The following is a 12,589-nucleotide window of genomic DNA, read 5'->3' on the forward strand; positions in this document are numbered from 1 at the left end:
ACATATCTGTGAATTAAACCCACTTAAGAGCAAGGGTAACGTGCTGCCATTATATTATGTTACTTGGAATAGGAGCTTTGAGAGCGTGTCTGTCCCTCATTAGGCTAGTGATGGAATACATACACTGAAAAAAAAAAGAAAATGAAAACCTGAAAACCTGAAGACAGTTCCCCTAATCCCTGTTCCAAGTACCTTCCTGTGGTTGAAACAGAAACCACAAATGAGAAAGGTTCAGATTGCAGGTACCCAAAGAGTTGTGATTTATCAGTGTGCTCCTTTACAAGGCCTTTGGCAATGTTAGACATATTTTTGCTGGCACAGATAGCTGTAGATTTGTCTTGGTTTATGAATTACTTTAGATGTTTTCTACTGCTTTGCAAATTGCCAAAACAAAGATCTTACATCTGTTTCATTTAAAATTCGTAATTCAGGCTTACAGCCAAGCTTCAAACCAGTTTTGAGGAGTTAGCAGAATTAGGCAGTGACTTATTCCTTTGTAATTTGAAAATGATATTAATCTTAATTCATTTGTCAATGTAAGTACTAAGTAAGTTTTTAGTCTGGTCGTTCTGAAAAATCACCTCTCAGAACACTATTTTCCTAGATTATGTAGTCTATGATAAATTATTTCCAAGTTTTGCATAAATCAAGCAGCTGAGCTGAGTTGGAGGCCACAATAAATGATGTCTTTATCTTACTTTGCACACTAGTTATTATAATAACTGTGACACTATTGTTGTCAGTAATGCATTAGACTGCAGGGAGATTATAATTCAGTTTTAATCATTTAAAACAACTCTTTGCTATACCAATGACACAGTTGACTGTTTTCATTTAGGATGTTATATTTTGGAATGCACAATAATTTATTTAAATAAAGGTATATACAAATATGACGAAGGAAAAACTCTACAGAATTCAGTACAATGGTTGCATGCACTGGGAATGACGCTATGATTTGCTCCATAGGTGTGCTGTATGAAGTGAGAACTAGGAAAAGTTTTGACGGAGTGTTGAAAATCCCATCACCACATCGAAGGGTCTTCAAACCTGCAATATATATTATGAATAAAAAAACCTCATTAAACACATTTAAAGCCCCTTCTGAAAAATCCTTTTAGAACTACGTTAAATTTTAATGTTGATAATAGCAGCAATAAGGAATACATATGCATATTTGCAGTTGTAGATGGTATATGCAATTCCCATCAAAGCAGACGCATTGTGTATGGCCAGAAGTCTGTATTTTGGTACCAGAACTTGCTCCCCCATATTGCTGCTTGGTGTCATATTTTATTCCACTGAGATTCACTGCAAAGCTGTTTTATGCCATCAAGTAGCACTTACTGAGATTCAGCTGGAAAACTATGATATGTTGAAATACAATCATTTTTTTGAAGATATATTTTTCACTTTGGCTCAGGAGTAAACAATTTCCAAAGAGAATTCACTGAGCCAAAAAAACCATGTTGTGCTGCAAACACCTTCAAACAGAACGCATGTTCACAGCCACCATCCTGAAATATTATCAAAGTATTCCACTGCTCAATATCAAACATTTGAAATGTATTGAAAGGGGTGCTGAGAGCAAGATTTGATCCAGAGGTCCTCTTCTTGCAAACAGCTGTTCTGTCTACACAGAAAGAAAAGTCAGCAAGTGAAAGAACATGGAGAAAGACGAGAGAAAATGCATGTGCCATAGTTTTTCCCATCTAAAAGCTGGACATCTAGTCTTGATTAAACATCTAGTCTGCCTCCACAGTCCTTGGAGAGACACTGACACCTTGACGGGGCAATTGATATCCTGCCCGTTTTAGGATGGAAGGCTTGTTTTGGGGATAACCATATCCTGACTGGCTGCAAAGGCAGCCTAGACAACTATTTCACACTAGATACCTAACTTTTTCAAAAGCAGTATCAGAAGGAACACATCCTGTGATTGAGTATTCAATGTTTTCTCACGACTCCACAAGATCAGAAACATGCCGTATCAAGTTTTTGTCTGAAGAACTTACTTGTAAATCTGCTCCATTAACTGGCTGCATGTGTAACTCTTTCTACAACAAATACCTCATTAATTTTAGAATAGCAGGTGCCTTTCATTCATTCAGCCTGGCTTTCTCCAGAAAGAAGGCTTAGGCAGCCGTGTTGTACCCAGGCATACGTGCTGTGCGTCAGCAGTTCACCCCTGTGGACTCCCCTAACTGTGGGACTCCCCCTAACTGTGCCTCCCCTAACTTCCCCAGCAGCTTGCAAATGCTCTGGATTATTTCAACCAAGTCAGATAGAGGCACAGATATCTCAAGAAAATTAAGTTCCTGATGTGCCATGAAACACAGAACTGGGTAGAAAGAAGACTTAATTATGTCCACACATGGAGGAAAATCTGGAGTGGGGTTCCGAATCCATGCAGGATTTTATCCTAGAAAACATATCAATAGGAAGCTAGACATCACTGTTCCCAGTACTCCCATAATTGTCATCGATGAATGACAAATACCATACTCAGTTTAAAGTGCTGTTATAGTGTTACAGGGGGTAAGAAATAAAAATCTGTTTCTCATCAATTCTTGATCTTAAATGCAGACTAGTTTGTTATTTTGCTCATGAGTTTTTGCTCCCTGGTGTGTTATAAATAGCATTATTGAAACAATAATAATAACCATAAAGTTTTCTTATGAAAGGGTGAAAATTACAGAGAGTATTGGAGTTTGTACTACCCTGTGTGTTGCCTTAAATTCATGGCAGCGGAAATTTCCCATTATATGAAGGCTCTGCCTTGTCATTACCAAACACAAAATAGTCTAATACATTTCACTGCACTCCATGCAGTTTTTACATAAGCATCTGCAGAGAAAACTGCATCCCCACAGCTGTGGTTAGTCATCAAACTATAAGTCAATGGTCTGCCTATGCACAGATCTGCAAATCTCATGGACAATCTTCCTTGATGGCAGTAGAGATTTTGGTCACCTTTCAGTAAGAAGATCAATGCCCCAAGTTCAGTGCTACAGACTATTACATTTCAGTACTTAAACTTCTCTAATTGAGCCGTTGCAAAGCTAATGAAAGTGCAGAGCATTTACTTGTAGACTCCTGAGGAGACTACTGCATAAAACATTTATTTCTGCAGTAGATATACTATCAGCAAACTTCAGGCTACCAGTAAAGGCTTAAACTGAGCTTGATTGTGAATAAAATTGAAACCAGTATTTTTTTCCATGACCTAAAACTCCCTCTGCATCTTACTTCTTCAACATATTCCTCATCTGTGTAAAATGTAGTCACTACTACAGTATCTTACATTATAGCTATAGTATTGTTACCTAACTAGATAAATACTGCATGTACATTTGAAATCCCACTGTTACTTGTAACACCACTGCTATTTTGAACTGAGTTCAAATGGAAATGTAAAGGCCTTTGTTCCCTTTGTAAAATAATAGGTAGAAACCCACTGTGAAATAGTTTCTTTTAAAAACCAGTCCTAGCCATGCATTTGTGTATAAATTAACCTGTGTACATATTTACCACTTATACATCTTTAGAGGAAAAACCTAAACCTGTTTGAGTAGCAAGTAAGTAGAAATGGGCCATTTTTGGGGCTACAGTATGTAAAGAAACATCATCAAGCATCAGCATACAATTCTGTCTAATAAAGGCCAGTACAGGACCAATGTGTGGGAATGCTCTTCGTTCAAACAGCAGGAATGGCCTGCTCCCAAAGTCAGGAAACAAGGAGTGTGGACTATATTGTATCTGGTAAGGCATTTATTGCATTCACGGGTGTTTCTAGCTCTTAACAAAACAGGAATTTATGCTTTTAAGGACATGCTTACCCATCTGTTGCTGACATATGTTTTCTCCCTGTGAAACATATTTATTGATAACAAATGAAACTGTTAAATCTAAATGAGAACTGTATGTCACTAAAAAACTCGTCATACATACCTGGATCTAGGAATGTTTTCTGTGCTTTCCCTCAACAAGAGGTCTGAGATCAGTGTCTCTGGGCTTGATCTCTTTCCATATCTAAGGAAAGATTAAAAAAAAAAAGATATTTTGACATATGTCAGTTTTTAAAAATAAAGATTAAGACCAGAACCATTGGTCAATCTTTTCTTTTTTCAGAAAAAAATATTGGTAGAGCAGACATAAATACGACTTTTCAGCAAGTATTTTAGATTAACTTGACTTAGCCAGGTGAGAAAATGTTCATTTTTTAGTACTGCTTTTTTTTTTTTTCTGTATTTTTCCATGATCATTTTGAATTATAGCATTAAGAAACCTAAATATTTCTCCATTTGGTAGCTGTTCCTGGATACTTTAGAACCTTGCACGTTACCAACGTGAGCATGAAGAGCACGTGATGTGATCTCAGAGGATGTCACTCTTGCCCTCAAACCCAGTTCCATCATTTTATTAACTTTCTCATTGCTTTAGGTGCTACTGTATCCCTCCTCAGGGTATACATGTAAATGAGGAGGTGTCATGATCTATGAAGTTAACAGAAAACAAAGCTCAGTATGCCATATTAGCCAAGGAATCTGCCAAGATTTTTTAAGATAGCTAGTACATTTGGGGCTGTCCAACACATAGTACATTAGGTCGTAAAAACTGAGCTACCCCAACGTGATCACCACTCTGGAGCTATGTGACTATGTGAAAGAAAACTGATTCAGAATTCTTCTCTGATTAAATAGGATGCCACTGGCTACCTTTATCTACACAGCAGCTGTCTTTCTATTAGTGATTCCTGGTTGTTGGGAAGGAATTTGCTCTCTTTTGCCAGAAAAACAGAAGTGACAATGAGCAGCTGGCTTGACAGACGTTTCATCACTATAAGGATTCATTAGCCTAAGTGATAACTCTTAGGAGCAAACACTCCCTTGGTTAGAAAGCATTAAGATCATGATTTATAACTTGTGTATGTAATCGGTCTGAATCACAAAGCACATTAACAGATAACAGCTTTGAGAATGCCACTTGAGGGAAACTCTAATTCCAGAAAAATCAAAGGTGTAAGGACGGACTTACATTTTATCCACTGCTATCAAGATGTTTCTCTTGTAACTTGATCTAAACTTGGCAGAAAAAAAAATCCAACAAACCCTTCCTAAACCGTACCTAAAAACCCATCAGTTTTACCTGTTGATGGCATAATTTCCTGAAAACTGGAAATACATGTCACTTTTCAATCATTTTATTCAACTCTTTGTATTTTTACATCGCCTCATTCATTCTAGTGCCCCATCTGTGCTCCAGAAAGACAAAGCACCAGTTTCAGAAATTTAAAGTAAATTTCTTCATCGAAGAAATTTAGAAAGAAGAAATTCAGTCAAGTACCTGACTGAAAGCAGGTATCTGAAAAGAGCCAGCCATACATAGTAAAATGCTATTACAATAACACAATCAAGCATGATGCTGAATCAGATACCTTGCACTTCATCACCACAAAGGGATTTATTTCTTTCTGGTTCCCTACTATGATTAATATGGATGTGACCTGGACTTCAACTGAGGGGGAATCTAATCTGCTGTTATGTTAAAGAAATCGATTTAACAAAGTAACAACTTGCTCCAACAGCTCACACTTGAGCAAAACTCCTGCTAATCTCTCAGAAGTTTTGTCTGAATCAGAAATAGATGGCAGCCACCCAGAGTGCAGAGATTTGGTCAAATCATGAAGACAGCTGTGTTGAGGAGATACCTTTTATATGAATGCCTCTGCACCGTGGCTAGACCAGTGCTGCTACCTGTGGATGGACCTGCTACCTGCAGGATGGACCTGCAATGTCCTCACACAGCAGAGCTGCACACAAGGTGGTCACTGACGGTGACCAACTGGCTGATTTTCCTGTATCAGATGCCTGAGCCTCCTGTCTGCCCTGTAATTTTGCCACTGCAAAACAACCACACTACAGACATACTAAAATGAGGCCATGGACAAAGTCAATCTCTTCTTACTGAAGCAAGTGCCTTGGAAGATCTTTGCTCCAGCTGCTTCATGCTTTGCTCCTTGTCTACCCTGCCCAGCTCTGAGAAAACACAGAAAGCCTTTGTTTGCTGTTTGGGAAAACTTCTCAAATTATCATCACTGTTTTAGAAGAATGGGGCTCCAAGCTTTGTGAGACTACCTGGCCATATTCTATGATCAGCTTGAGATATCGAGGTCTTTTTTCAGGCATGCTGAAAACCCACAACTCAAGCTAAAGTCAAAGGGATGGAACAGTAAACATACTTATTCTGATTAGGGACATAGTATCTCAGATTTCAGCAAAATCTCAAAGCTTCTTATGAGAACTTGGGTTTTGGGAGTCAAATCGCATCAATGTTCAAGCCCAGGAACAGGAGGTCAGGGATCCCAGAAACATTTCATGGGTCTGATTCAGAAAACTGATGAAGAAACCCAAGCTCTAAAAATCTGCTTCATTCTCCATTAAAGGGTGTTGACATGAAGCAGGAGCATCAGTACTGCCTAACTCAGACACACTTTCAGATATTCTCTGAACTGCCTATATTTCAAGCCATCTCCAGGAGAAATGGCCTTACTGTTTTGCTACAGCACTGAACAGCCCCAGACTCATGAACAAGCTACAGCACCCTGGTGACCTGCATTCTACAAGTTTCCCTCAGCTAACCTCAAAGGAGTGTAAAGCTGATGGGCACAGTTGTCTAAAGCTGAGGGAGATGGATCTGAAGAAGGATCTCAAAGGAGAGAGGTAGCAAAGCAGCCACAAAGACAAGGTCTAAGGAAGAGAAGAAGAAAAAGGTGGTCTGGAAGGAAGAATCTTGATAGGAGCTGGGGTAAAGATCCTGTGTGTTAGGGGGGAATGACACTCAAATACTTGGTTAGGTCAGAAGTAGAAGGCAAGAGGATGAGCCAAAAGGTTATTGATAATCACAGAAACATCAAACAAGACAAGACAGATGAACCTGAAGGGAAAGAAAAGATTAACTTCCTTATCAACATGCTCTTAGTGCTCCATCTCACCAGCTGCACAGTGACCAGGCTACAGGCACAAGGTCTGGCTAGAGGCCAAGCATGGCTTGCTCACAGACCCTCACGAGAAGCAGGGCAAGCGCATGGACATCCCCCCCTGTTACAGGGCTCCCAAGCAGCACCATGGACAAAAGTCAAAGCTAAAAAGCTGTAAGAAGAGAGAAATCTTTGAGCATATCTGAAACAGACCAGTCCTAAATGCTGCAAAAGGCATTGATTTTTTTGCAAGTGGCTGTGCCACTGTGGGAACACAGAACCTCCAGGAGCTCGGCTGAGCTTTCCAAACGGAGGTGGCAATTACTTTATTTCTGCACTGTTAATTCCCCACACAGTGGAAACAGCACAGCTTTCCTTTTTCAGTTAACCTGTGCAGTTAACTTTGAAATGTGTACCATGAAATGTGTTGCTGTTGAGGTGGGGGTTTCCTGCCAGCTTTCTTGTGCTTCCAGATCAGTTCTGTTCCCTTTAAATATGAGAGGGTGGGTGAGAAATCTAGGTAAGATCTGAAGAACAAAATTTGTATTCTGCTTTGTTTTCTCCATCAGCAACAATAACTATTTCTGTTCCTTTCAGAGCCCAGACCCACACAGAAGAATGAAAGAGTCTGAGTCTCTGAGGTGTGTAGTTGTACCCCAGAAATTAGGGGGAAAAAGCCACACAGTCAACATTAAAGCAAGCATAAAGGGCACACACCAGAAACAGACGCTGAATACAGAGAGAAGGGCTCATTTTGTTAGGTTGGGGGTCTTTTGTAATTGCTTTTAAATATAACCTGCTTTCGGAGAGGAGCAACCTTTGAAATCAGAGGTGAAAGAAACAAAAGAAGAGATGAGAGACCAGCCTGGGGATCCCACCACATGCAAGGGAAATAGGCAGCAGGGGCAAAACTCAAGGATCAGATTATTATAGCAGGAATCTAGGGAAGAAGTTATCTGAGCACAGAACTATCACAAAGAAGCATGCCATACACTTGAACGAGCTGTGAATATTGCTTTAAAAGTTCAGAACCGAAGAACTGTGTTTCTATCAGCCTCTTCATCTCTTTTGTGCTATTAGTGCACTGGCAGTGTTATGGGTTTGCTGGGAAAGCTCTCAGTTACATGATAGCCTCCCTTCTAATTTAATTCTTCAGACATCCAGAACAAATGAAAGCCTAATTTTAGACCTCCCATCTGGTTTTGATATTAAGCAAATAGATAAATATGTCAAAGTTCTTCTGGGTCACACACTGTTCAGGGACCTCAGGGGAAACTTGTATTAATCACACAGTCTAAAATGGACAGATGTTCCCAAAGAAAACAGTTTTTGAATAATAATTGGCACTTTTTAGATGGAGCCTTTATCCCTACTCTAACAAGCACAGTCACCCCAGGAAAGCCAGTTTAGAGCCAGGCAAGTTCAGGTCACACTCAGCTTGGGCTGGGGCTCTTGCCTGTGGTTCTGAGAGAGTTTTGGTGGGTAATGGTGCTTTTTTGCACTCACAGCTGCATGAGGTAGCTGGCAAACCACAAAGCATCTGGACTACAACTCCTCACTAAGGCTAGAAGGGCACTTTTTCTCATCAAAATCTTCACCGAAGTCGGTGGCAGCAACCGCAGTGACACTGCTCCTCCTGCCCTGTCTAGATCTCTCCATCTCTCAGATTAGTTATGTTTTGTCCTCTTTGGGGGTACTCTCCTCATGCACACTGCCCTGCCGTTTGTTCTCCTTCCTGCCAGCCTGTCTCTGTCAGGGCTATAAAGCGCTGTGAGAGCAGAGGCAGCATCGACACCCCTGCCCCTTCTGCCAGCGTGGATGATGGAAGTTCAGCTCCGGACCCAGAGGACACTCAGAGTGCTACCCCACTCTAAAAGAAGCCTGTGTACCCCGTCTTCCTCCGTGTCTGGGGGGGAAGTAGGGCGAGAAACCCGGGTGTGGGGGCACCCAGCTTTCCTCCCCTCAGCCTCGTCAAGAAAAACGGTATCTCAGGGAGCGGGAAAGAGGGATGCTGGCCCGGCCGCTCTGCCTACCTCTGCCTAGTGATGAGGTTGATGTAGTGCCTCAGCGCCGAGTAGTATCTGGCCATGTCCTCTGCGGGAGCGTCCTCGCCGGGGCTGTCGGGTTTGGAGGGGTACGCCTCTGCCAGCGTCCCCAGGCAGACCAGCAGCGACAGGGCGAAAGTCAGCACCGACACCCACAGCCTCACAGTGCCCTGCATCTGCACGGCGGGGTCGGATGGAGGAGAGCAGCTGTCAGCACCTGACCCGACGACGGCACCAGCGCGGCCTCCCCAGCGCCCCCCGGCCCTGTCCCGTCCCGTCCCGTTCCCATGCCCGTGCCAGTGCCAGTCCCCGTCCCCAGCCCGCCCCGTCGCGGCACTCACGGCGGCGGCTGCAGCGGAGTGGCTCTCGGCTCAGAGAGGCGCTTCTTTCTGCCGTGGGTCGGGGTTCCCGAGTGCGGGGCTCTGCTCCTCGCAGGGGTGTTTTAAGGCTTCCCCACAGGCAGGAGGGGCTTCGGGCGATCACGCCTCGCCGGCTCCGACCCCTTCTCCCCCTCCCCGCTCCGCCTGCCCCTGCCCCGGGAGGGGCACGGCGGCCGCGGTCGGGCGGGGCCGAGAGGGACCGAAGGGGCGGGCCCTGGCGCTGTGTTGTCCCCCCCCCGCCGCTGCACCTCTCAGCCCGCACCCCCTGACCCCCCGGCAAATCCTCCCGGGGCTCTGTCCACAGGGCTTTGCATCGGGCCCGTGCCCCGGGTCCGGGTCCGGGCCCGGGCCCAGCCGCGGGACCCCGGTGGCGGTCACTGCGGAGCCGCCGTGCCGTCCGGTGCCCGCAGGGGAAGGGAGCGGGTTCAAGGAACGGGTTTACCCCGCTCCTACGGCTCCAGAGGGGCCCCAACGTTGAGCGTCCTGGCAGGAGTGCAGCCGGACATCCAGCCAACAGAGAAAGGCAGTCTGGGGCAACCAGAAATACCAAATCAGTGCCATAGGCTTGGACATTATACCTATTAAACGGGTGAATCTTGAGGCTTAGCTCCCCAGGGCACTGGCAGCAGAGCTGAAGCAATGAAACCATACCTCCCTCCATGCCCACTCTAGCAGGGAGACCCCCTACACCCTGCCCAGGGCTACCTTTTGAGTGGCTTTTCTAAGTGACTTTATTCTGTTTTATTCCTGTGCCTAAGCCACATGCTACAAAAAACAACTCACCGATGCCATGGGATCACTGCTGAACCTGGGACATGGTAACTTTTCTCAGCAACATGGGTCTATGGGGACTGATCTGGCCAACAGACTTACATGTCTCCCTAAACTTGTCCAGACCTAGACCCTGACAGTCATCTGATCCCTTGAATGACAGAGGTTTGAGATTAGCAGTGGGACATATGGCAACATACATACCCTTCTCCACTGATTATGGCAGCAGCCTAGGTCACTAAGCTAGGCTAGATAGCTGACTGCCAGAGTGCCTGAAGCTGGGTAAAATGACACAAACCCAGACAAAGTTTCAGAACTGATAGAGTTGGAAACCATTCATACATGTTAGTAAAATCAGTTCTTTAGAAACAGGTAATTTGATTAGCATCTTGATGACCAATTCCAATTGGAATGACAAATCATGACTCTGATCATATCCTATTTTTACTTTAATTCAAAGGTAAAATAGCAGTCACCCAAGCAGGAACATTAGACATACTGATGGAAAGTTTAAAGACATATTCTAAAATTATACCATACGTACACTACTGCAAATGTAGTTATGAATTTCTATATTTTTTATCATATGCAGTTATTGGCTTATTACTAATCCAGCAGATACTGAAAACGAATATTCAATTCACAAGAGCAAAGACAGAAATGGTTTTCATCACTCCAGAAACAGAATCTCATCATTATCTGAAAAAAAAACCCACTCCCTAGCACATAAATGCCTCTTGAGGAGTGTGAGGAAGCTCACTGGGAGATGCTCATTTCAAGATATGGAAGCAAAGGGAATTTCAGAGCTCTTAATGTCAAGAAATATGTTGAAATCTTCATGACTCCATAGTGCACTGCCCACAAGCTTCAGATCAAGCTCACAGGCTGCCGGTTAACACAGGGAAGACTCTTCATGTGTGTGAATAATCAGCAATTCTAGCTCCTAATTTCAGCAGATCCGTGCATAGCTGACTTCATGTCTTACAAAGTGGCCTCACTGCATCCCTGTGCTCTGTCCTCTCACCAGCAGCACTCTATACTTAGTGTTCATGTTGTTCTCACACTGGCTCAAGAGAAGCAGCTGATGTGACAGCCAGACACCTGTGACACTGCAAATGCCTTAGAGAGCAACTGTGCTCTGGCTCCATCACTTTCCCTTTGCCATGCTGAATCCAATAAGCTGCCTTATTCAAAGCTTGCACTGATCCAGTTTACCAGCTTTTATGGGATGTAAGGAACAAGCAGTGACAGCACCAGAGACTGAAGCATCTGGGTAGGTGTGCCAGAGTGACAGCTCTCACCACCTTCAGCCTGATTCTGCCTCAACCATCTCCCAGCAGCTCATAGGACCAGAGGTGACTTTCTCATCATTAAGCTCTTACACCATGTATAAATGAGATTGCTTCTCTCCCACCAGCACCACTCCTTTTACACTATCAATCTTCAAAGCAGTTCAAAGAAAGAGGGATAAGCAAATAGACTAGAAGGCACAGCAAGACAAACACGAAGTCTGGCATCTGCATGCTTACTTAGTCTATAAGGAGGCAAAATCATTCCCTTGCCATAGGTATGTATGTCTGTACTGCTTGACACAGCAGTAACATCACGTTGCCCATCTTGTCACAGACCACCACCCAGGCAGAAATCCTGGACAAATCCCTGCTCTTGTCCTAGTGAGGAGGTACAAGCAGTAAGCTGCTTCCTCCGGGGAAATGATTAACAAGTCATACCTGATAAGTCCCTCTACAAAACACTTGGTCTGGAGCAACAGGTCACCACAAAAATAAGGTACAGACCACACTAACAGTTTGCTTCACAGCATGAGGAGTGAGAGAAGCCCCACTGTCCCTTACGCAGGAGCAGGAGTCACATTCACCTCCCATGTGAGACAGCAGCTGCTGCAACTGCACGCTGCTTAGCAGGGTCTGGAGAGAGGCTTTTTTCCCTTTGGAACCATGACCCCAATCAACTCATCTGTTGTGTCTTACCTTTGGACAAAGTAGCGTCTCCCAGCCTGTGCTTTGAGGTGGCCTAAAGGTTCATGAGATGTCAAACCTTACCACTTTTGCTGCACCTCCATAGTAACAGTTCTTTGTCCACAGTTCCAGCATTGAATTTGGGAAACCCAAAACACTGAACCCAAAATTCTAATCACCCTACTTTCTCCAGTGTCTATTTCTGTAGCAGCATAAGTACCAGGTGTGTACTTATGCCCCACTCCATCATTTAAGATGAATCATACAACTTAGAGCTTTCTTGAGTCCAGAAACTATTGTGTTTCGAGCCATTCTGTAAGTTCTGACAAAAATTTCCTCTTACTACGTTTTGAAACACTAAACATCCATATAGGCTCATCCATTTCCTACCGTAAAACATGCATTAATCTTAACATAGATGAAACATACTTTAGATAC

General features: G+C 43.5%; 1 protein-coding gene across 1 annotated transcript; it reads right to left on the bottom strand.

Moving 5' to 3' along the window:
- Positions 1 to 825: 825 nt before the first annotated feature.
- On the bottom strand, positions 826 to 9,560 carry NPY (neuropeptide Y). Its single transcript, XM_061370306.1, has 4 exons — positions 9,366 to 9,560; positions 9,013 to 9,200; positions 3,952 to 4,032; positions 826 to 1,050 (listed from the first exon to the last, which is right to left on the bottom strand). The coding sequence occupies exons 2-4, from the start codon at positions 9,198 to 9,200 to the stop codon at positions 1,026 to 1,028; spliced, it is 294 nt and encodes a 97-aa protein (XP_061226290.1). The 5' UTR covers positions 9,366 to 9,560; the 3' UTR covers positions 826 to 1,025.
- Between the last annotated feature and the right edge of the window lie 3,029 nt (positions 9,561 to 12,589).

This window comes from Neopsephotus bourkii, unplaced genomic scaffold (genome assembly GCF_033783945.1).
Source record: "Neopsephotus bourkii isolate Nb327-2 ecotype Australia unplaced genomic scaffold, CSIRO-AGI_Nbou_v1 NB_1539, whole genome shotgun sequence".
In the NCBI taxonomy this organism is placed as follows: Eukaryota; Metazoa; Chordata; class Aves; order Psittaciformes; family Psittacidae; genus Neopsephotus; species Neopsephotus bourkii.